The 26,068-nt window shown below is 51.0% G+C and overlaps 1 protein-coding gene across 2 annotated transcripts in view; it reads left to right on the top strand.

Annotated features, from left to right (window-relative positions):
- The window catches only part of LOC105181910 (uncharacterized), an 83,298-nt gene continuing 57,230 nt past the window's right edge, over positions 1-26,068 (top strand). Inside the window, exon 1 of one of the 2 annotated variants that reach the window (XM_025297384.1) lies at positions 1-389. In XM_025297384.1, coding sequence (XP_025153169.1) covers positions 299-389 — 91 coding nt within the window. In that variant the 5' untranslated portion in view covers positions 1-298. The remainder of the gene's footprint in view (positions 390-26,068) is intronic. The other variant, XM_025297385.1, reaches the window with a different exon arrangement.

Here is a 26,068-nt window from a genome sequence, read left to right as displayed (position 1 = left end):
TTCTTCCGTTTTTCCCATCGCCGTCTTCTCCACTCTCGTCTCGTCTCCTTCTTCCTCCCGCGAGCGCGCGCGCGCACGCCCGCGACGGCGATAACGTCTCGTGCACCAGGAGGTCGGAGGATCGTCGAGAGGTGGCCGAGTCCGGAAGCCGGCGCCCTGGGATCGTTTTGGTGCTCATGTAACGGGCGCAAGTAGCAGCGGTGCGCGCGGAATTGGTTTACGTGAGAGTGCGCGTCTCCGAGAACTCGCAGAACTCCGGGCCAGTTTCTCAAAGTGCTGTCATCGGGCTCGAGAGCAGATGGGCGGCGACATGTGGAGGCTTTGGTTTACGAAATTACTTCTGCTAGTGACGCTCCTGCTGACGATTGCGGCTCAGACGCGGTCGGAGGGTGAGTTTTGCATTTCACGCTCGGCTTAGAGGACGACCTCGCGGTGTGTCACGAGCGAGGAGAAACCGCGAAGTTTGCCGTTTCGCCATCCTCCTTCGCGAATGACGGAGCTGTGTCTTCTTCCTTCGGCACGCGCGCGCCGCCGCGAAATCGATCACAGCACAAATTCACAGGTCTCACACGGGATACTCGATACAGTCGGCCGTGTCAATTCGTTCGTCACAGCCGTTGACGTGTGACTAAAGACCGACGACGGCTAGACGGCTGGCGAATCTCCCTCGACGCGGAAACAACTCCCGCGCGCGTGATAATTTCTTTTGTAACACCTGTTCTTCCGCGTTCGCCTCGCGGCAGATAATGCGGCGTTTTCCATTAACAGGACATCTACCCGCACACGCGACTTGTGTAACGTTAGGCTCGGCAGAAACGAGCCGACGCGTAACTAGTTTTTCTCTCTCCTTTCTCTCTCTCTCTCTCTCTCTCTCTCTCTCTCTCTCTCTCTCTCTCTTCTTCTTTCTTTCTTTCTCGATGCCCGCGATTAAAATGCATACGTTGTAGCGAACGGGAGAAAGAGAGAGAGAGAGAGAGAGAGAGAGAGAGAGATCGGCAAATGAATTTTCCGCAACGTACGGACGACGGCGGATGCCAAAATGTACTTGGGCTCAGCTTGATTTTCAAGTTGCGACCGCGGAAGAAGGAGACTGGTTCGAACTAACGTGGCGCAATAAACGAACGCTTTCTGCTCGAAGGGAACGGAATTTCCGCTTGTTGGAACTAAATTTCGTTCGCGCGAACGAGAAGTGCTGTTTCCTTCGACCGAAACGTGTTTCGCTCGTATCACGTTGTGTATCATGTTAATTCGGTCAATCTTTTTCTCTCCGAGCCCACGCTCGGAGGAAATATTGCGTGGAAATTGTATTTCTGCTTCTCTAAAGCTCGACTGTATCGCGTGATGTAGGTTATTATCGTGATAGCAAATATACCGAAAGTGAAACATTCAAGCGATCGCAATACCGTACAGTAAAAAATCAAACGTACGTACTTTTTCACAACGTCTTTAACGTAAACTTACAATAATTTCGACCGTACTTCCCCGTCGTCCAAAATGACAAGAATTTTACCATTTTTTTATCTCATTTACCATTGCTATTTCATCGGTCGAAAAAGTTGCACTGCTCGCGGCTTCTCGCGAAAAGAACAAAAGGGGAAAAGGAAAAAGGAAGGAAGTCAGAGAGAGAGAGAGAAAGAGAGAGAGAGAGAGAGAGAGAGAGAGAGAGAGAGAGAGACGGACGAAAGGAAAAGAATCGTGCAAGATTGGAGACTCGAGCGATACGCCGCGCGGCGCACGGCCGCAGATGTTATCGGCGATCATTTTAATTGACGCGAGATCGGCTCGGCCAGATTGGCGCGCGCATTTATGGAAACGCATCGGAGGCATCACTTGCGCTTTATGCGTTATAAATGCAGACGTAACGGTCTGCGCGGCTTATGGCGCTCAGTGGCGTGTACTTTGCGCAAACATCCGCAAGCGTCCGATAGCCCCGATCCAGTATCGGCCGATCCGGACAATCCAACCCAGCCTGCTTGCCTACGTTTCTCCGGTCGTGCCGTCGAAAAGCGCCGTTATCGCCGTAGCATTTCGCCCAATCACACTCGCCGATCTTCCGGTTGTCGTCGAGCTGGAGCGGCGAAAGATCGCGCGCGCAAAGTCATCGAGCCATCGCCCGTCCGCTCGCGTGTTATTTCCGCGAGACCGATGCGTCGTCTCGCGCCATTTTGCATTGGCCGCCCCGTGTGCTTTGCATATTTATGAATTTGCCCGAAAACGGGATAAACGAGCGGTAAAATCTCGGCGATCTTGCACCGGAGCGATCCATCTCGGGCCGCCTATTCCAGGCCGGTCAAAATGACAGGTTTCGAAGGTTTTTGAAGAACATAAATAATGCAACTGTTAATTATTTTTCGTTTCGTTCGACGTCAATCAAGGACGTAAGACGCTGCGTCATAAATGTCTCTTCTGAAGAAATTGCGAAGCTGCTCGGCCGTTTTGACGGCCGCTTAGATTTGGGCGGTATTGAGCTCCGAACGAAACAGGATCAACAGAACTCGATGTGGACTTCAAGGTATCAAGCGTCAAGTGGATGAATATCGAGGTAGAAAGCAGAGAATTTCGACTCGGACAGCGTCAAAAGTAAAGCGAATTTCGCATTCCTGTCCGACTCGCTGACCGATACTCGGCAACGGACTCGAGTACCTCTGAGAACAACGGACACCTCCTCGTCGAATATTTTCGTCGATGACACGTGCATGCGTCGTCGGCGAATTTCGGCCTGGACCAGGGGCCGGTCGTTCGGCGAAACGAGCGAGCCGGGACGATCGAGATCTCGATCTCGATCGAGCGGACAGGGCGCGCGGAGGAAGGCGCGCGCCGCTCGCGCGCGCATTATCCGAGGCATTTTTATCGGCGGCGGTTGGCCTTGCGGACATTAGTTCTGCAAGCGGTTCTCTCACATTCACTCCTGCGAAATAGGAGAGAGAGACACGTTGCCAAGGATCTCTCCTCTAACGAGCCTCTCGGCTCTGACAGACCGCGGTGGCGCGAGACAGAGGGAAAAGGAGATTGATCGATTGATCGATCGGACGCTTATTAGGCGCCTTCTGGGGCAAACTTTCCAGGAACGCGACGCAACAAGTACAATTTAGGTTACACGATTTCATCGTATATCAAGCGTGTTTTAATAACAGTGATGCAACAATAATATTAGTAATCTCGCCGGCAACGACACGATTTTATGACGATCGAAAGGATCCGAGGCGCGTGCGGAGGAAATATCGTGGTTTAGAAAATTACGCTGGAATTGCTTTAATCTTGAATCATGGAGATCGTAATCGCCGGCCGCCGCGGCGCGAGTGAATGCAGATTTTCCGTCTGGGTGCTTCTTCGCCCAAGATGTTCACCTCGGCGATCCCTCGCCGCAAGCAGGTGTTTGTTTTCCCTTCTTCTCGCGCGTCTCTTCTCGAAACGACACGGCGGCGGCGACGAAAACAGGATGAAGGAGACGCGCGGCGGATTCGACTCGCGACTTGCCTCGTGCGGCCGCACGAGGTTTCACGCGGAGGGAAAGTGCACGATCGACCAAGTGACAATGAACGTATCCCATTGGAAAGCTCAGTCGCGGGTACGCCGGGAGCAAAAACCTCCGTGTCTCCGTCGGCTTTTTTCGCCGGCCCCGGGGAGAACGTTAGAAATCGAGAGCGTGGTCGCGCGGGGAAAAAAGGAAGAGGGCAGAAGAAAAGCCGCGTAGCGAGACATTGTTCCCCGAAAGTACAGATATAAATCGTGAGCCTCCTTTCTCGCCTTGATCCTCCTGAAACCGCCATTCGCCGAGGAGTCGCGTCCGTTTCTTCCTCCCGTCGAAGATCGAAGTCGGTCGCGCGCAATCGAGTCTGCGGTAGTGCGTCGCTTGGATGAGACGTGCTTGGCTTGAGGGGAACCATATTAGAGGGAGACTGGGTGAGGTTAACTCAAGGAAGACACGTGGAAGATAGTAGCAAAGGAATCGCAGGTTTCTTTTCAGGGTATGAGTACCTCTTCTACACCCCAAAAGATGCATTTTGCGACTCCTCCTCTGTTGTTCCCCGCGCAACGTTCGCAGCGCGGCGTCGTTCACATGACCTTTAGGCCACTCTCACCTTTGAACGGTCCGTTTGAAACAGTGGAGCAGGAATCGCAAAATATTCCTCGCGGAACACGGATAATTCTATTCCGTACGTTCTGAAACGCGCGGCGATTTTGCGATTCCTTTTTCATCGTTGCCCTCACACAGCGCGCTTTGTTCAGCGCGTGGCTCACGTGCGACCTTTAAGCTGTCTTCACCTTTAAGCGGTCTCCTTTAGACAGTGGAACAGGAATCGTGAAGTGTCCCTTTTGGAATACAGGAAAAGTTCTTTTATTTTACGACTCCTCCTCTAGCATCTCTCTCTCTCTCTCTCTCTCTCTCTCTCTCTCTCTCTCTCTCTCTCTCTCTCTCACAACGGATCTCGTTCGACGCCCACGCGTGCCTCGGATCAGCCTCATCTGGTCTCCCTTAAACGGTGCACCGGAACTCCTCTCCGCCGAGTCCACCTCTCGGGGTGCAGACGCTTCTCCCATATCCCAAAAGAAACAACACCTCGCACTTGCCCTCTTCCACCGTTTCGCTCGACGCGTGGCCTACATGACTTTTGGGTCGACTTCAGCCGTGCGGTCTCTCTCGTTGTCGCTTTTTATTTACCATCGTTATCATCATCGTCGCCTCTCTCTCTCTCTCTCTCTCTCTCTCTCTCTCTCTCCTCTCTCTCCTCTCTCCTCTCTCCTCTCTCCTCTTTCTCCCGATTCCCTTCCGCTCGCCGGACTTTCTCCGTCCGATGGAAAACCGGCGACGGCACGCACGCGCTCGACGGTCGCGCGCGCGCGCGGAATTCTTTTGCGCAATCGCGCGGCCGCGTAAGGGATGAATTCCTCGCCACGCTGGTCTCATTTGATTTGCGGCCGTGCCGTAACGCCGGCTCGACGTTCCCGTACCTGCACACCCGAGGCACTCTCGTGCACGTCGGCCGACGTATCGCGATACGCAACAACGGACACCCGTGCGTGCCGGTCCGATGGATAGCGGGGCGATTCAGTTAGTCGTAACGCACTTACGGTCGTTTTTGTCGTCACGCGGCAGCAAGAGAGAGAGAAAGAAAGAAAAAGAGAGAGAGAGAGAGAGAGAGAGATAAGCGACTTTTTCGCGAGGCTGAAGAGGTATAAGGAACTCGCGCGATAAGGAACTGAGCGGCGCGCCCACTTCTTCTAGAGCGAGAGCGGCTGGAAAGTTCGCGTTTCCCGGCCGGCCCCGAAAGAATCCCGCGCGCGATGACGAAGGAAGAGGCACGGCGGGACGGGGCGAGCCGGTTCTCCCTGATTTTCCAAAGGCTGCTCCAGAGGCGGCGGTGGAAGTAACAGTAAAACGATCCGTACTCGATTCAAGGACGAAACGCATTCGAAAGGGACGTCGGGTCACGGTCATCGGTCCGTGAGTGTCCTTATGGCCGTTCGGTGCACCGCGTCGCGCTCGATGATGACGTTAATCGTCGGCGACTCGCGCCGCTCTTTTTCGCCGGCCTGTCGCGTCCGATCTGCAGACCCGTGCGCGTTGACTTCGCTCGCGAGTGAGTTTCGTTTTACTCAATCACCTCGACCTTTGTATCTGTGGAGCGACTGCGGTACAATAAAATATGAGAAGTGAAACCATATGGGATAAGGAGTGAAGTACAATCGAGAAAAAGGAGTAAAACTGTGCGAGAAGAACAATTATGCTTACGATGAACTTTGATCCGACGTGTATCCTCCGTTATCGAGAACAATTCGCTTCCCCCCACCCCCCACCCCCTCATTTAGATTTGGATGATTCGTCAATTTCCTCTTTTCAAAGAATTTTTTGGTGCGAACAAATTTTTTTCTTTTTCTGCAACTTCATGGATCGTCTCGATCGCGAAGGTCTTCTCCGCGGATTTTTCGGGGCAAGTTCGGAGGATATGGAGAGTGAGAAAGGGGTAAAGCAGCACGAAAGACCGAGACTTTTTTCCTGGCGCGTTCTGCTCGGGCGTTGTTGCGCAACAGAGTCGAGCTTCGTTTATGATCAGGGCTGAGCGCTGAGAGGAATTTACGCGTCTCTCCTGATCTTGATCTGGCTAATTTTCAAGTCACCTGAGCGCAACGCCGGCCATGGTGGGATTTTCGTCAGACCCCCTAGCGGAGACGCTCCAATTCGTATTCCAAGAGTTAACGTAACGTTCGACGATGTGACATGTCGCGCTCGCTTTCTCTAAAATAGCTGTCTCCGTCGCAGGAAAGGGAATCGAGCGCTTCTCGCGCGCTCGTTCGCGACGTTGCGAAATAAGCGACCGCTTCATTCTCGTTAGAATTTCGAGCCGCGCAAACGAGAACGGCAAGGGGGAAGTCGCGGAATGGAGCGGAGTGGAATGGACGCGAGCTCGTAACTGAACGATGCCCCGGCTTGAGCCGGGCCGTCGGCCGCTAACATCTAAGCCAGTTAACGTAACGATCTGCGCGTGTTCATTCTTTTTCTTTACCCTTCTTGTGGCTCGTGCCCGCGTTTTATCAGGAAATGGGAATCTCGGCGCGGTAGGAAATAATTCCGCGCCGCGGAATCAAGCCGGCCGAGCGAGAGCGCTTCTTCGGCCGGCAGCCGGGCGTTATTACACATCCGTGAGGAGAAACGTGCCAAGGTGGGTCTCGATTCACGAAAGTGGACACGTGTGTGGGCATCACTCTCTTGGGCCGGCCGAGAGCTCCGGGCGATGAAAGTCTGTCTCTTGCACTCCCTCGAGCGCCGGGAGACTCGGACGATTCTCGGGGCCTAATTTCACGAGCCGACAACGAGGCTCATCCGCGACGCTCGGCCGTGAGAAAAATCCGCGTCGCACTTTTTCTCCCCTTCCTCGCGGGAGAGAAAGAGAGAGAGAGAGAGAGAGAAAGATCATTTTCACTTCGGCGCTTCCTTTTCAGCGGTGAAACGATCGGCCGCGATTATCCGCGAGAGTCGGCTCGATCGAGCCGCATTCAACCGATTAACTTTGTCATTCCATCGGCTTGGCGGACATGTTCCATCCGGCTAATGATTGTGTCACTTTTTCTTCGGCCGCGGAACCGCCAAGAGTGCAGTCAGGTTTCACCCGAAGTTTGACGATTTTTGCGATCCTGCGACTCGAGGGAAGCCTCGAGACGCGTCAGCTTTTTATCGCTTTTCATTGCATTTCCGCTCCTTGAGAAAAGTCGCACCCTAAAAATCGCCCGATGACGACACGTTCTCCTCTCCACGTTGTCGAGTGGCCAGAGATTAATATTGCGATGCGATTCTGTTTGCGCGACGAAATTTTCTGCTGGCCGAGGTGGAATGAAGCAAAATCGCAGAAAACGTTTCGAAACAATCGAGAACTCGAACGTTCAAAGTTTTCTCAACAATGAGAAGAAAAGAGCATGTCGAAATTCCAATGGGACGTCACACATACTCGGAATTTCTACAAATACCAAACTCTTTCCGCAAACTTTACATCATATATCGGTCGCGCAGAATTACAAACGCTCCCGCACAATGAAGTTGTATACAGCTGATTGCAAAGCTCGTGATCGCGGCAGATCGCACGCAATCGGTTTCAGGCTAATACTGCGAATACTCGCGAGAACACGGCGGCGAGACTAGGGATGCAATGATTTCTTAGAATATCGATAACGATATTATTGTCATTCAAAACCGTCGATGACGATAATATCGATAATTTTGAAAAATATCGATATCTATATCGATATTTATATAGAAAAATGTATACATATAAGGGTATGCACGAAAAATTTAAAAGGATTTAAAAAAAATTTTCATCTTCATATAATTTAATGTCATATTTTTATTAAAAAATATATAATAAACCGCAGTTGTTCGCCGGAGATCACTGCACACATGGAGCAGGAGATTTACTATTACGGTTTAACACGTTCATTGTCAAACTGAAAATTTGAATTTCGTGTGGTGGCCAAAGTTATTTTTTCTTTTATTTATTTTTAGTCGTTTTTTTGCACGATTGAACTGGCATTGAACTGAGTCTTTTCGAGGGTCCTGGTTTGTCACTCATAATAAAAAACAATCGCGTGAACGGCCGTTTGGTGAGGAGCCGCAACACGCGATATCGCGTGAACGGCAATGAACGTGTGTTAATGATTGGGGTGAAAATTATAAAAGTGAGCGAATTTATTGAACATTGATCAGTTACATGATATATATATATATATTCTAGTGAATTCACTCACTTTTGTCATTTTCATCTCGATCGTAGAACCGTAATGGCCCCCAGAGCTCTGTAACTGCTGAAAAATACGAAATATCAGTAAAATTCACATCGATATATCGATTTTATCAGAGACAAGAAATATCGATAAATATCCGATATTTATCCCTCGATGTATCGATACTATCGACATTATCGATTTATCGTTGCACCCTTAAGCGAGACGCGGACGAGTATTTTTATAACTCGATCATCCACGTCCACGCTGCGGCTTCGTCTGTCCCGACCGCCGGCCTGGATCTTTGCATAATTTTATGCAACCGTGTTAACAAAGCAGCCAGCTAACGGCTTGCATAGGTCGCGACTTCGTGACGCCACGGGCGATTTGCCCGCGCGCGCATCCCACTTCCCGCCGGCGCTGATTTGTGCGAAGCCGATCGAAGAAGCCGGGCGATCTCGAAAGTCGCGCGAAGTTCGTTCGGACACACAGCTAGTTTTCGCAAAAGCGAGCCCGTGAGCCACAAACCTCCCTACGTGCTTCGCCTGAGAACGAACCTGGCGCGACCTGAAAAGCGACGGTCCGTCGACGGGGACTCTTAATTCGCCGCAACTCCCGCGGCCGTATTACGAGTCGGCGCCTCTTCCTCCGCATAACTGATTGGCTCGATCAATTTTACATTTCTGCGTCCGTTACGAACGTGCGCGCGCGCGCGAGAGAGAGAGAGAGAGCCGGCAATATCGTAATTTCACGTGCCAGGTGTATATACGCGCGTCCTCGTTGCTGGTATTCTTTCGTCCGTATAAGCAGAGTAACTTCTCTCAATCCAAGCGTGACATAACGCATTGCGCGTCGCGCATGCGAGCGTTACATTGCGCGGCACGCGGGCGAAAAACGTAAATGAAGCACAGCGAGTGAGTGGCTCTCTCCGTTAGGCCGACCGGCAGGTCCGCCGAGTCCGCGCTGAAATCGACGGCAATTTCTATCCCGCCCCCCCCCCCGTCTTCCAGCCAAGGTCTTCTAGTCCCGAGGAGAGAATCCTCGACGCACGATAACGCACCATGCACGCGCAGCTCGTGAATTCGAGATGAGACGCGCCAGGTGTTATCGACCGGAGCCAGTTTTCTGAAATTCCATCTCGTCCTCGGCGAGCAGGACGAGTCCTCGCGTCCTCCCCCCCCCCCTTGCGTGGGATTCCGACGGCGGCTTAGCGATGTTTTTCATCGCGCGACAGGAACGGAGAAAATAGAAAGGACGAAAACGCGTGGCTGCGCGCGTTGCTGATAAAGTTGCCGCGGAACGGCGGCCGCGCGTGGACTTGCTTGCAAGGATCACGGCAGGATCGTTCCGACGCGGACGTCTCCGCCAAGCTGAGGTGCGGACACGCCGATGGCCAGCCATTCTAACTTGTCGCGCTAGATTCGGCAATTTTCCGAAGGCGAACAGATTTATACCGACCCTCCGCGATTTGATCCTCTTTCCGCTCCTGAGGAATGGCGTAATTGGAAAATGGTGTTTCAGCTGTGATCGCCAAATTTATTTTGCATTCGCATTGGTTATTTTTTCGCCGTTTCTTTCAATTTCTTACCAGGTGCGTATCGGGTTTTGGCAATAATATTGAGTGGATGTAATTTTCACCGAAGACTTTTCTTGAGAAAATAAGATCGAGAGTGGAATACGAAGACATTCGTCCTTTATGAAATTTCGCTCAATCTCGACAACGGCGTTGGCTCTCACTTGTTGCCCCTCCACATTTATTTGTTTCCTTGTATTTTCGTCTGTTGATTCGCGATTATATTTTCTACCGGACTTTAAAAATATCGAAAACAAAGGGAACGTAACTGTTTTCTTCGAAGTTACACAGCGCGACAAAGGATCGATCACTCGGGTACTTTCGTCGAGTCGGTCTCTCGCTTTATTTTCCTCGTGACCGCGACTCATGCCGAAAATTACTTCGAAATTAAATCGCTAACTTCGAGCGGCGAAATCTCCACCTAGTTAGAATTCACATCGAATGCCTTGACGTTGCGATACGCGCAGCGCTGGAACGGAATATATCATCTGCGACGCGCGGAATTACGCATTGTCCGCGGAACGTGTTCGCGAATAAAGACATCTCGCGGGAGCGGGACGGGAATATCTTGTATCGCAGCTCGCGTCCATCAAGGATCACGGCATTCCACCGACCAGCAGCGATAGTTCCGCGCGCGTGCGCGCTAGGAAATTCGAAAGCATCCTTCGACATCCTTCGAAAATTGCATTCTTCGAGGTCCAGCCGATCGCACCGAGCGATCATGGATCCAGACTGTCTGTTATTATTCCTCGCAATCGCATCCGTGTGTGCGTAATACCGTTGCTCGTGGCATTGTGTCGATCGTTTCGCGAAGGAAAAGAGAGAGAGAGAGAGAGAGAGAAGGCTTTTCTTTCTATACAAGGTGTGCGTAAACTGCCGACAAACTTACAGCACAAATTCTGCGTTACGAAACAAGTGAGAAAATCTCGGTATGAATACATGTTCGCGAAATTTTGGCTTTTGAGATATAACTGATCCTGAAGATGAAGAAGATCTGTCGCAATAAGCGTGTTAAGAATGCCAATATAACACGTTTCTCAGCTGTTTACCTGAGAATAATCCCTATCAATTTTGATAATTTCTAAATATTCACCGAAGCACCATTCATCGTGACTTTGACGTATATTAAAATAAAATCAAAAAAAGAAACGTACTACATATTTTCCCTTGACGTCATAGATATGACAGGAATTTCGAACAACTGTAACAACAATGCGTGTCCGGTTACTTATTCGTGTATATAAAAAACGATTTAACAAATAAAATACATTTCTTCAAACTAACGTTGCGGTTGTATCTGAGAAATTAAGCGTTTGAGGATATGTATTTAATAAGGCTACCCATTTTTTATGCAAAATCTCTCTTGTGAGTTTCTCTGTTGGAATTCACACACACACACACACACACACTCTCTGTAGATCTTTCTCTTTATCTATCTTGCAGCGATCGAAGCAACAACCCGATGTCCTTCGTCGCGGGACAACGTCGGCGTTTACCGTTGCAACGCGATTTTCGCTCACCGCGCGTAACGCCTCGTCTCCTCTCCGTCCATTAACACACGTCTGTCCGATGTATCGATTATTGCCTTTTTTCTCCTTGTCTTCATCTTTCTCTCTCTCTCTCTCTCTCTCTCTCTCTTCCTCTCTCCCTTTCTCCCCGGGTGTCGTAATCGCGAAGCCGCTGGCGATCATCGCCGTCGATCGCGTCATCGTCATTATTGCCCCAAGTTTATTTTCTATCGCGACGCCGGACGTGAGAGCTTCTTCCTCCTTCCTGAAGTGTACACCGGCAAGGACGATCTTCGTCATTTCGCGACTAAAGATACGAGAGAAAGAGAGAAAGGCTCGTGCTGCAACGCGGGGAAGGTCTCGGCAGATTGGAAATTAATTCTCCCCTTTGGCCGTTATCGACGCGAGCGCGCGCATGGCCGGCCTGAAACGCGAGACAGAAGTTATAGAAGCTCTTCCTCGTGCAGCAGCGGTGGCAAATTTACATAATGAGAAAGTAAGGCGGTAATAGATACCTCGGCTGTGTGCGTTAGCAAGCAACCGATACGGCGAAATTGTAATTGTAATTCACGTCCTTCGAGTCGATCGTCGACGATCGCGCGGATCGACGCGGACGAAAATCATTTCACTGTTTTGCATCGGTCGCGCACGCTTACGGAACATTCCTGCGAGCAATTTTAACGGTACGGATCCTCTCTCGCACATCTCTTCGCCGTACGCACGCACGTACGCACGCACGCACACACTCACGCACGCACGCACGCACGTCTCTCCGCGTACGACGTGTTTTCGAAAATCCTGCCACCGGGCAGGAGAGCGATGTATTTTCCTTCCCTCGCGGGAGACGAATCCTTTGCAATCGAAGAGGAATATGGGCGGTTATAATTGCGGATAAATACGAAGGCGGGGGAGGAAACAAAGGGGGAGCGGGATGGCGAGCGGTAAAGGGTAATTTACACGCTGCTGCGAATTCGCTGGTAGAAACTTCTTCCAGGTAATAAATTTTTATTCGCCGTCATCTAAAATTTAGAATCCGTTGACGAATTAAAAATTGTTTGCTTTTTGTACTGCCATATAAATTACCTTTAAGGGGGACTGGAGGGTCAGATTAGTGAAAAATGCCGTGCTTGTTTTCGATAATGATTTTGTGACGAACTGGATAAATGTGCAAGAATGAAAATTTTACATATATTTATATAATGAATATTTATCATATGAAGAGTAGAAAAGTTTTGTTTTTAAACAAATATTCGTATAAATATACGTCCGCTTAAATTTTAAACGCGTTTTCCTCGAAAATTTATTGTTCAACTTTTTGCAGTGATTTCTCCGAAACTGAGCTTCGTATCGATTTGAAATTTTAAAGCAATAATATTTGTTCATGTGGCTCTCAGGTGAACCATGGACAACTCCGTCAAAATATTTCATTTCGAGATATTAATTTTTTTATTGTAAAAGAATTGAAAAATTTGAATTTTTTCCTAATTCGATTTTTTTTTACAGTGGTTCACCAGATAATGACAAGCTTCCTCAAGATTTCTAGCTAAAATTCGCTCTTATCGGGCCACCGAGAGCCGAGATATTACTGCAAAAACGATAACTTTAAAAAAGAAAGGAAAGTATATTTCAGCTATATATATATCGTATATTTATACGGATATTTGTTAATAAACAAAAATTTTTCTACTCTTTATATGTTGTATAACTATACCTAAAATTTTCATTCTTGCATATTTATTCAGTTTGTCACAAAATATTATGAAAAACAAGCACGATTTTTCAGCAATCTGACCCTCCAGTCCCATTAAGAATCGCGGTCGTTCTTGCGAGCGTAAAAAGGTAGAAGCGCGAGATATTTGGGAATGCGAAATGGCAAAGACAAAATCGGGCTTGCCTCGCGATATGAGCCGAGCTCATGCCGCGGCGATCGGCAACACGCGCGATCGAGCGCGATCGCATCCGCTCGCGGACGGCCGGTATCGCCGCCTCTGGAACGTTACAAATTATTCGCCGTATCCGGCGGCCTATTAAGTTCTCATGGCCGGCGGTTCGCACGAGAGAGCACATCCCGACGAAATTAGATGCATCGCCGGGAAAATGTGCCGTAGACCGAACGCGAGGAAATTCTAGCGGGATCCTTCCAGCCTTCGTACGCTTCGATCGTACTGTGATATATCGGCAAGATCGAGCCGACGAATCGAATCGAACGCGATCGTGTTTTATACCCGTAGCGTCGAACCTGAATATTCGATTGTTTGTTCTCATTATTTTCGCAATGATAAAAATAGCAAAAATAGCAAAGCAGGATAACGGAGCAAGTGGATAACGAACGGCGCGGGGTTGCGAAATATTTGATTTCCCATTCCCATCAGGATGTCGGAATTAAGTACGAAGTAGTATTCTCAAAATTCCTTCGAGTGAGACTTTGTGCTCGAAAAGTGGAGCGATCACCGAGTCACTCGAATTCGAGTGGTACTTCGCTCATACAGAGCGAATCCTCCACTTTCAGTCGTCGAGTAACGATCATCTCTCGAAACTGAAGAGTGAATCTGTGTTGCACTCCCCACGGTTGAAGGAACATATTCACTCTAATCGATTGGGACATTCGCACGGAGCCAGAATCCACTTGAAGCTTGAACGAAACATTCGCTCTTGCGATTTTGAATGGCAGTATTTCTCTCCGAGCAAAAATACTGCCACTTTTCGCCATGTTCTCAGTGAGATTCCACTTGGAGAGATCCACAGAGAGACAGTAGTATCCATTTTTATTGGCCTTTTATTTTTTATGCCGACGAAGAGAATATATTTATGCAACAGAGGAAAATATTATTAAACATTTCTTTCCTGCACTGAGTGAGGGCAGAAATGTCTAAGAAATAAATAAATATTTATACTACTGGCTACTGACAACATATTTATATTAATATCTTCATATTAGGGAAATTTTTTTTTAAACGAGAGAAGAAAAAAATAAATATACATACACACTTAAAACTGTGGCGCATTTCAGGAACTTCCTACTCAACCAATTGCCCTCGGTTGAGTTTTAAAGCGACCGAATATCCAGACGGATGAGATTTCGGCTAACGCCGAGCGGAGATAATCCGCTCCTCGAGATCTTTTCTTTTTCATGCGGATGTAGAACCACCCGAGTTACACCAGCAACAACATCACACACGTTGCTCCACACGTGTGTGTCTCTCATCTCGAGATAAATACACGGCGCGAACGAGCTGCGCACGACGCTCGAGCGCGTCCGGGCACGTGCCGCACCGCGAGCAAATAACTGTAACATCGCTGCACCCGTTCACGTAAGGAGACTAATTAAAACATACGCGCGCCCGCGCATACGTACGTCCGAGCGCGCACGGAAGACCAATTAAAGCCGGGTCCCTCGACCTGCCTTCTGATGACATAACTGTCCGGCTAGCGCGGCTCACGGCGTCGTCGCGCCGTGAGCATTGCGACGGGTCGCGCATTAAGGACGTTGAGCGATGCGGATAATTGCGAGCTTTCGCGAGGGAAGAATTCATTCGAGGTTAATTTCGTCATCATCCCGCTCGGTGCGCCGAGCGTTTTTTGCCCGCCTCTTTCGCGCTCGTTAGCTCGCCCGACCCGCAAAGCGAAGCTCGGATATTATTATCGTCGCACGTCGTCCGCGCATGTCGCGTGTCTTGCAGCGCTCGTCTACGCGCGTGAGTACGACGCGTGTGGATTCGCGAAAAATTCAACAGGAACAACGGCAACGGTTTCAACCGAGACCGCGATGAGGGCTCCCGCGGCGCGGCCCGATGAAGTCGAATTAAAATTTACGTCGCGTTACGTCACCTCGACCGCCGCAGGCGGCCGATAATTATTACGCAGCGGTCCGCTGCATCGAACGGACGGTCGGATTCGCGGAAAAGCGCCCAGAGCGCCAAGCGACAATCCGCTAGAGAGAGATAGAGAGAGATAGAGAGAGATAGAGAGAGAGAGAGAGAGAGAGAGAGAGAGAGAGAGAGAGAGAGAGAGAGAGAGAGAGAGAGAGAGAGAGACAGTCCCATAAACGCAACCTTGCGTAACGCGCTTCTAACGGCTCGAATTCTCGATCGTTTAGTCGCGAACAGCTTGAAACGGACGCGCGCAAAGGCGGAGAATCGCGCGGTTGCTCCATTGTCAGATGCAGATATCGGGCTGGACGTTCATAATGGCGAAACGCGGGCGTGTCCCGGTATGTAACTCGGCATCTCACCTGCCCACGTGCGCATTCTGCCTGCTCTGAGGCTCGCGTCTTGCTCGCTCGACTTCCTGCTCCGAAGGAGCGCATCGCGACACCGCGGGACGCGGATGTAACATTGTCCGTTATTATACTCTTTCTCTCTCTCTCTCTCTCTCTCTCTCTCTCTCTCTCTCTCTCTTTCTGTGTCTCTCTCTCTCTCTCTCTCTTTTTCTCTCTCAAGCGAGTGGGTAATCTGAGTAACTTTTACTAACAACGGAGTTAACAACGTCGTCGCGCACATCGCGCTTCCTTTCTCCGCGAAACTCGCGCGCGCGCGCGCGCGCGCGTCCGGCCAGGCAGATCCTCGGATGAAAGTCAAACACGACGTCGATCGCGCCGGAAGCTCTCGCTCGTCGGAGAGGAGAAAGAGGAAAACGGATAGACGGATAGAGAAACCGATAGACAGACAAGGACGCCGAGGCGGACGGCGGGACCAGGGGGGTGGCGGAGGGAAATCTGCTTGAATTAACCGTCGTCCGATGTGGCTGGTGCAACCGCTTACAACCGCGTGGCGAATGTAACGCGAGGAAGCGGGTGACCTCGCGGAGTCACGGACCGCCGCGTCACTTCCGTCGTTTGTCCGCTTCTCTCTCAGGAATTTTTGCGACCACGTAGCCGCCGGTTACGAAGCTCTCGGCCCCGTCCTTCCTCAAAATCCATCCGCGGCAGCCGCTACTACTGCTCGCGCGAGAACCCGCCTTCTCTGCTCGGCGCGTTCTCGAGAATGCTTCGCGCTACGGCGAGCGGAACCCGCGCCTCTTCTTGAACCGGCGCGGCGGCTGCCCTCTCGCGTCCGCGATGTTCGCGCATCGCCGCCGATCGTTTTATCAGAATAATAAGCATACGAGGAACCTTCGTACGTCGTTCGTTCCTCCTCTCGCGGCTGAGGTAATTGTTACGGTCGTTATTATCGCGGTAAACAGAGAGAGAGAGAGAGAGAGAGAGAGAGAGAGAGGAGGAGAGAGGTGTCCGTCTTGCGACAGAGCTTCTCGCGCGGTAGCTCTCGTATTAGCGACGCGATTAGCAACGGCTGCGCTTAAGAGTTTTACGTAATCGAGCATAATTACCGTTGTACTCTGTGCATCTCTCTCTCTCTCTCTCTCTCTCTCTTTCTGTCTCTCTCTCTGTCTCTCTCTACGCTGTCGCGTTAAAATAGCCGCATTAAAAGACAGGCAGCGCGCTAATTGAATCTCCGTCGTGCTCGCCGTCGGTGTCTCGCGACGGATGGAGAAAGCATTGCGACTTCTCCCTGGCGGATCGAGTTCCGGAATATATTGGGTTGGCAACTAAGTGATTGCGGATTTTAAATAAGAATGAAAATTCAAAATTTTAAATTTGCTTTTTTAAATTTTTTTCAATGCATGTATGCGATACATTGAGCTTCTCTGCAATATCACGTGTTGTGCTATGACGATCTGAATCGATAATGGCCTTGATATGGGTCTCATCGGCTTCAACTCGGACGGCCAGATCGTTGAGCATTTTTCAATGAAAAATTAGCAGAACGAAATCTGGCAAACCAATTTTGACACTGCCTTTCTTTCAAGGCTTCATTCCCATATACGGCACATGACTTCTCGTGTGCTTGCGATGCGTTCTTGCCTTTTCGGAAATAATACAATAAAATATGTCTGAAGTGCACGTCTTGCTCTTCCATTTTTAAATTGGGATAAAAACAAAACCAAAGAACTAATCGATATAATAATTTTGTACTAAATGAAAGGTAGAAGTCCAAGCAATAAGAAAAAAATATAGGTTAGGTACTTTGAACACGTTAACGAAACAAAAGAAAGTGTAAAATCCATCTGTCGGCAAAATCCGCAATCACTTAGTTGCCAACCCAATAATTGAAAATCGAGGTAGCGTTCGATCGGTTCTTTCGCTCGCTCGCTCGCTCGCTCGCTCGTGTCATGTCGCAAGGACTCACGCGATTCGCGCTCTTGCAACTTTCCGATTTTGGAGAGGTCGAAAAATGAGAGCGACAGCCGGGGCTGGAACGGGCTGACTTTAACCTTTTCTGCTCGCGGCGATTACGTTCGGCGGTCGCATTCTCGCCGGGCGAGAATTTCTCGCTAAATTGCGCACGTACGGCTGCAAATATGCAAGATTAATTCCTCGAAGCGGGTTTACAGGCCCGTTTCTTTTCTCTTTCTTTCTTTCTTTCGCGCGGCCGCCGCGCCGGGGCGTGATTTTTGCCGTGGTCGCGCTTGCCGCGTGAACGGCGCACGCCGCGCTTGTCGGCGCGCCTCGGAGCGTGCGACAGTATCTGACGTCAATGTTCTTCGGGTATTAATGTCGCGCATACACACATACGCCTGATTGGCGAAATACAACTGCGGAAAAGAACGGCTTGAGGTACCTTACAAGGACGGACCGACGCGCGCCGCGCCGCCATTTTCCACCCCGATCGCATCGTTCACACACCCTGAAGAGCCGTCTCTGTCGTTATCGTTGGCTCTTTGTTGTGCGCTTCTTTTCTACACTATAATTACGCACGGACGATGTAACGATAACCCACTCTTTTGCTCAGAATTACAGAATAGGTTTATTGGAGAGAGAGAGAGAGAGAGAGGGGGGGACTCTATTCTGAGCGTATGACGAACGTTAAGTGTGCCACTTTTGATTCCGAGTTCCGGTTTCGTCGTACGTGCGTCACGTGTAACTTTGTTTCTTCTTGAGAAGATTTTGCGGAAAGATATACTCGTATCACTCGAAACGGTTGAAGGTGGTATGGGAAACTAAACTACTACTTTTTGTATGAGTTTCGGAAAGCATTCATCTTGCTGAATGGGAGGATTTGCTTTCTAACGGGAAAACTCTTCCAGGGTGACGCGTCCTGGAAGTCACGCGAAAAAACTACGGACTTCCTTTCCGCGCCACGACCGCGCCGATTTGCGGTGAAGGGACGGTTACGGTACTTGGGGTCACTCGGCTTACACGTAATTATACTTTGTATTCATCTCGCGACACATTTAGACGTTAGCAAAGCCTCCTGAGAGAAGCTGCTTCAACAGTCGACTGATCAAACGCTCCCTGCTCAAGCTGATGCAAAGCCGAATGCCGAATCGGAAGAAGTCGCCAGACGCAAGAACCCAGAGAATACCGTAACTTATTCTTTACCGCTAATTAGATGCCAGATGTTCTTGCAACGAAAGCTCGAGCAAACTATTAATTAATAATTATTTGAGAATAATAAGTAATTAATAACAATATTATCTAACGGAGAGTAACGAATAATTAACAACAGTATTATCCAATTAATAATAATACACTAAATATATCATATAATTAGGAATAAAAATACTAAACCAACAACAATAATGAATGAATAATGAATAATTAACTAATTGTCGTAAATGTACAACTTCGATGCACGTCCCAGCTATACGAAGCGGTATATTACCCCAGAAAAATGTCCTCCCCGAATACATTTAACGCGCGCGGAATACGCGTCCGGAATAAGGACCCTGCATCGAATACAATTTGTATTCCGCGCGCGCGCGCGCGCGCGAAGCGACGGCATTCCACGTGAACACACATGTCCGTTACAGTAACACAGTGAACCGATTCAGAATCTGGTCCCTGTCGGTCGGCTCGCGCGGTTCACGCGCGACAACAAATTCACGCTGACGATTTGCGCTCCCGTCGAAGTGGAACGAGACGCGGCACCTTCCGTATCACCGGTCGAGACCGGTCGACGTCGACCGTCGTTGTCGGTTTCCACTTGTCGCCCGGCAAGAATCGGCCGATTCTCTCTCTCTCTCTCTCTCCCTCCCCCCCGCTCCGCCGTGAATAATACCGCGCGCGCGCGCGCGTGAGACCGAATATTACCGCTCATATTTTCCGCGCTGAAAAGCCGTTATTATCCAATGTCCGTTCCGCGCTACGGGCTTTTAATTTATCTGGGAAACGATTTAACGGGACCGCGCGAGATTCGCAGGGGAGCTTTCGAGTGAAATAAGCCCGTAATTTATAGGGTCCACGCGCGCTCGAAGGGAATCCCATCGATTACAGACCTATCACCGCACCGCATCGCACTGCGAGCGAGCTCACGTGTTCGAGCCGATGAGCCCTTATCGACCGCCGGCTGTCGCGTCTCGTGTGTGTCTCTCACCCGCTCCTCTTTCCTCCGATTGTTTTCCGCGGTTTCGCGACTAAACCGCCGCCGCGCGCGCGAGTTGCTCCCCGCAAGCGCAAGCGTCACCGTTACCGAGCGCACACATACGTAAGACGATCGCGGTAGCGCCGGTTGACATTCCATCTCGCGTGCCGTTATGTAAACGTATGTCCGCGGGAGTCAAAATCTCTCTCCTCGGCCAGCCGGTGCGCGCTGATTGCGCAAGTCGCGCAAGTCGCGCCGGAGTCGCGCGCCGTTGACTTTTAGAGCGACTGCGAAATCCCGCTCGCCGGATTCGGAGAGACTCGGAAACGGACACAGACGAGAACGCACGTGTCTGTGCGTTGCCGTTCGTTCCTCTCTCACGGCGCTCGCTCGGCTTTCCTCCGCGGCTTTCGCGGCTTCTCGCGCGGAGCGAACTCGCATTTCAACGTCGCCGGTCTGCGACGTTAAAATTTAGACGTTTCCTCTGTCGCCTTCGTCATTCTCCTATCGGTTTTGTAGCCCTGCGCGACCGAAACGACGTAAATCCTCTGCGGGAGAGGATCGGCGTCTCGTCGGTGGCGTTTTTAAGCATCGGCCCGTCGCCTTAATTCTCAACCGCGATCTCTCTTTTCCCCGAGCATGCGACGCGATTTCGTCAGCTGGAGGAGCCGCTTGCTGGAGAGCCGACGACGATGCACGTCGCTCGACACGTCCGATCGCTGCACCAGAAGATAATTGCGATTAAACGAGGAGGCAGAGAAAGAGAGAGAGAGAGAGAGAGAGGGAGGGAGGGAGATCCTGAGATATCAAGAGCGCTAAGAGAAAGATAATGCGCGTCGATCAACATCTCTGGCGGCCTTGTTCCTTCATATCCGGCGGATCGCGATCCGCGTTACGACGCCGCGGGTAATAATTAATCGCGATGGAAATGGCAGACGCAATCATTGTCCGCGCGCTCCGTGCTCGTTTCCAGTTCCTCCAGCCTCTCGTCTTAGAAAGGCGACGGAACACGGAGATGTAAAATTAACCGACATACACGGAGGGTGTGCGGCCTGGTATTAGTTCTCGTGTGTGGGAACGACACACACACACACACACATACACACACACGAGTCAGTCAGTCAGTCACAGTCGCAGACAGGTTTGTGCCTCCACCGGCGCGCACGGTCCGTGGTGGTAAAAACGGGGCCAAAATGTTAACCACTTTCTAGAGCGTCGACGTGCATTATCGAGTCAGCCAGCGCGCGCAGGCTGGCTATCGTTTCCCAGCGCGTCACGTACGCGCGCACGAAACCCCCAATCTGTTGCGCGCTATTAATGGGACTCGCTCGAACAGTCGCGATCGCGATTCGCCACTCGCGGCGCGATTAATGAGCTGTCGTTTTTACGAGGCGGCTGAAAACCCCCGCGCCGCATTCGACTCGCGCGCGTTGCGCACACACACACACATCGATCGACATTAGCACACACCCGTCAGCGCGCGTCTCCCTCGCGATTCATTCACGCTGACGCGATGACGCGAGATCCGTCCGTCGCGAATGAAGCCGCTGACGCCGGTGTCGAGACAAGCCCGGCAACACGGAACAACATCGCGGCGGGCGCTAGAAATCGGCTGTTAGAACATCTGCGCGATAATGGAACCAGTAGTTTAGCCGTGAGTACCCACCTCGTATCCCACATTCAGCTAACAGTACAGCCGGCTTCACCGACGACGACGACGACGACGACGACGACGACGACGCGGTGCGGTGCTGGCACCTGTATACGTGAGCGCGCGTGCGAGCTCATACCAGAAAAAAGAAACAAACTCGGCCACCTGCGAGACACCTCGGCGACGAGCCTCGCTGAGAAAACTCGCCGGAATTCGGCCGAATCGAGCGTAAGCAGAGAATGAGAGGAAGAGGGAGAGAGAGAGAGAGAGAGAGAGAGAGAGCAAAGCGATAATAATAAGCGATAAAATGTCGATAATACTCAGAGAAGAACGAATGAACGTGTTATAAGAGTCCGCGATGTGGCTACAATCAAAAGTGAAATTTTGCAAGCCGGCGAGACTGTTGCCTGAATGTTAATTAACCTTCGGCTCAAAACGCAATACACACAGAGAAACACGTGCCGCGCTCAAGCAGATATGTCACGTGTTCCGCGTATTTCGCAAGTTTGTATATCCTCAGGTCTGTCGCAAGCGTTCATTACAAGCGTCACAGCGTTACTCAAGATACTTTCTGGATCCTGCGTTTGACATTTCAATGGGAAGAATGTTAAACTGACGCAAAGATATCAGACGGAGAGAAACGGACATCAGCCTGCTCCTCCTGCGTATAAATTTTATAATATTCTCGATAAGAGAATATTATACGAGAACGAATTCTAGCTTCGAGTCGACGCGGCGATGAGCCTTCTTGCGATAAAACGTGCGACGAATAAATTTGCAGGGAACAGAATTATCCGGGAAATATCCTTTCTCGAAGGTAGCCGTTGCATTCTAGAAGCATTCAATAATGACGATATCTTGAAAGATGGAGAATAGACTGAGTGGTCAAACGTCTCGGTTACACCTCTCGAATCTCTTCGGCGACCATCGCGATTGAGAGAAAGACCTTACTGTTAAACGTGTAAAACCTTCAGTGTGTCAGTCTCACCTCAGCGTACGAAGGATAACGTTGCGTGCGCAAGCCCGCGTAGAAGCGGGCAATTTGTGGTGTGCCCATGATGTCTAAAATTGATCAATCTGTGGAGTCTAATCCGAGGGAGAGAGAGAGAGAGAGAGAGAGAGAGAGAAAGAGAGAGAGAGAGGGAGAGGGAGAGACTCGCTGAGACGCGCGAGGATCTCGTCGTTCGCGAGAGAAGAAGGATTGAATCTACTCGAGATTCTAGCCGAGAAGCTAGCAGGAACAAAGAGGTTAATCGCGCTTAGCAAGAAGGACGCTGTCTTAATGTTTAATCAGGGGAAAAAAAGGATACTCTCTCTCGTTCGCTGAGCAAACCGAGCGGCATGGCGCGCACGTAAATGCACGCCGTCACGGTGAACGGGCATAAAATTACGATGTATTAGCGCGGAGGCTCGCTCATGCGGCTAAAACGATGAACGAGGAGCCGAGTGACGGATGTATCCGCTTAAATGCGCGTAAGTCGCTTATTAGGAAGTCTAATCGGAAACTATGAAAGCGCACGGGGACAGACGCCGCCTCTCTTTCCTCTCCTTCCCTCGTCTTCTCTTTTTTCTCGGGCGGGGGTGGGGGGGAGGTGGTTGACGGCCGGATTAACGCTACCCGACAAACCTGTCCCCGGCCCCAAGACCGGACCCGTGCGTGTAGGTGTCCACGCACGTCGACGGATTTGCGGATACGCGGCCGGCCGAATCGACGGCGCGCGATCACGAGCGGCGATTAATGATCGGCAAAAATCGCGCGGCGAGACCGCGCGCGCGCCGCGTGCACCGAATTGGACACCGGGCTCCCGCGCTCTTTACTTTACTCGGCAGCCCGTCGAGAACACGTCGCCCCGTCGTCGGCAAGAACACGCGATATTGCGTCAAAGCCAACGGGTTGTGTCGCTCGATAAGGCTACGGTGGAGTCACGCTGGCAAACAGGAACGCGCGACGAGTATTGGGATTACAGCGCTGCGCTGCTCTCGGGACCGGATACTTCGGAAAGGGGGGGGGGCGGAGGCGCTCGGTTTTGGGGAAAAGGCTCACTTTTCGAGCACTTTTCGAGCGCTGATCTTGTGCGAGGTCGGACGTTTGTCCGCGGCGGACGTTTCTCTCTCGGACATTTCGTGTGATATTCTCCTCCACCTCCTGCCACATCCCACCGTCCGCTGTGTTTCTAAGTAGCCGATGAGATACCTGAAGGAGAAGCGTCCACGAGTAGATGTATGAGAGGATGACGGACGATGAGGTGTGTCCGCAAACTCTCCCGGTTAGTCGAACAATTTATATCCTCCCGTTGAGAGAAGGATTACGTCTAAAGTCTAACGACGACTCCTATTTGCCTGAAGCTTCCTTCCAGCTCGCGGCTTGCGATTGAATACCGCGAGAGTTTTATTTGATGCTTTAAGCCTCTTGAACTTTGCGCAGAGTCAGCTTCGTCCTGCTGGAAGATCGCCGGGACGAAGTCGATGGTCGAAAAGGCGCTGATAAATCACCTCGTCCTAGTCGCAAGTCCAAGTTGAGTAAATGTTACTTTGGCGCGCGCGTAAATCACGATTTACCGCGGTCGAACGTGTCCAGCGAAGTGAGATTGAAAACTGGAAGGAACTTCAGCGTAGACGGAGCTTCGGCCAAAGTGACGCACTCGATTCAGAGAGATTCAGAGCGATTTAGAGCGAAGCTGTCGCGAGGCGACAGCTAGCGCTCGTCGAATCGACGCCACCCGTCCGGGGTGCTGACAGTTCGCGAAGATCGAATCCGTTCGATCCGTTCGCTCGATTCGACTTCCCTGCGACTGGAAGTCAGATCGAACGAAGACGAAGCGCGCTCCGCGAACGATTCCCAAGAGCGGCCCGACGATTTCGCAAAGCGCGAAGCGGCGCGACGGCCGACGACGCGCGGCGCTGGAAGGAGGAAAGCAGATAGCATCTAAGCCCGTTGCATAAGGATGAAAGTACCTTGTAGCGACTGACTGAGTAAATAATAACGGTTACGTGGCGCGGAGAGAGACGTTCTTCTTCACTGAAAACGCCGTAATGAGCGAGCCGAGGGAAGCCATCCCGGCTCGCAGCGTGGGAGCCGCGCGTCGCGCGAAACCGGCACAATTGATCATTATACAATGTGTGTGCGCGCTGATTATTGCCGACCGCGTGGAACAATTATTTCAGCGACAGGCGCGCGCTCGCGAGAAACTACGAAAGATGTGTTACGACGAGTAAGCGCGGGACTTCCACGGTCATTGATGCCGCCTCTCTCGGCGTGCTACGTACAGATACGCAGAACAAGAGCTGCTGCTGAAGCAATCGCGCAATCTAACGAGAGCGCCGACACAACAGCTCATTGCATACTTCTTTGTGTCGCAATGAATGAACAAAATTGCCTGAGAGTCGCGCTTGTGTCGCGATGACTTAATTATCAAAGCGATCGAGTTGCCGGCCGACAGCGCCGGCTATCGGACAGCGATGTTAAATACAAAAAATTAACAAAGTTAAAAAAGAAAGAATGTTTTTAAATTTATCTTGCATTTTGGCACGGACAAGAATATCGCGATTGAACATGCTGAAAGTGTCGGCTGTTCCAAAGTAACGCGCGAGGCGATGAATGACGCGGCGCGGGTGCAAGGCTGCAAGGAGATCCGACCGGTGGATCGGCAAAATGCGAAAGGGAACGGTCACTCGTTTTCGCCCCTCGGCGGTTTTGTCGCCTCGATTCGCGGTGGTTGCAGCCGAATCGTCTCGAAGAGCGGCAACCTTCGGAGCGGGATAATTCGCTGCGAGCTACGTGTCGCGTCGCTCGATTATGGCGGAAAATTCCGCGTTCGAACCGGTCAGGACAAGGCATAGGCAAGAAACTCTCCGGCACGCCGACGGGTGTAATCGAAAATCGACAAATCGATTTCTCATATTTTATTAATGCCCGCTAGGGTAATGTCACGCATTAATACACATTACGAAACGCACACGCGTGCGCGCGCGCGCTGCTTTCTCCCGAAGCGATCAGCGCGCGCGTTCTCGTAACGCGCGTCTCTCGTCAAATCTGAATAGAATTTCGACTTTTTCCCAAGGCGAATCACCGGCGGGCGGATCTTCCTCTCTAGATTAACGCGGATCGGCCGAGCCGAGCGCACGATGGGAGGGATCGCGGCAAGGCGAGAGAGAGAGAGAGAGAGAGAGAGAGAGAGAGAGAGAGAGAGAGAGAGAGAGAGAGAATTTTCATGGCGGATATTCCCCTCGCGCGACACGGTGCGACTCTTTGACTTTCCCTTTTCCTTTTTCTTCCCCCAACGTGTCAGTGCAGAAGTTCGCCAAGCGCGACGATCGCGCCGCACGAAATACGATGAATTCGATAAGATCGCGGAGATGCTCCGCGAGCCGTGTAAATGCAGTTTTACACGCAAACGAGATCGCACGCTACGCGCGCGGCACGGCAGCTTACGGCACCTTCTCTCGCAGCTTCTTCCTTTTATTTCCATCATCGCCGCTCCTCCATTCTCTCTCTCTCTCTCTCTCTCTCTCTCTTTCTCTCTCTTCCTGGGCTTTCCCAACGGACGCTCACTCGCGTTTTTACGCGCGCCGGCCCGACTTTCCCGACCGTGTCCAATTATCGAGTGACGCGCGCTTTTCGGCTAAGAGAACACGTCTGCCTTTCTGTTTCAGGTGAGTATCGCGCGCCTTCGTTGCGGAACCGCATTGTGCTCGCTTGCGCTTCCGTCCGGTGAGTAGCCGTACGTGCGAATGTGTCGCGCGTTATTCAGTCCCCATCGTC

This window comes from Harpegnathos saltator, unplaced genomic scaffold (genome assembly GCF_003227715.2).
Source record: "Harpegnathos saltator strain DR-91 unplaced genomic scaffold, Hsal_v8.6 scaffold175, whole genome shotgun sequence".
Classification (NCBI taxonomy): Eukaryota; Metazoa; Arthropoda; class Insecta; order Hymenoptera; family Formicidae; genus Harpegnathos; species Harpegnathos saltator.
Note: the sequence above shows the minus strand (reverse complement) of the source record. Positions and strands in the feature narration are given on the sequence as shown.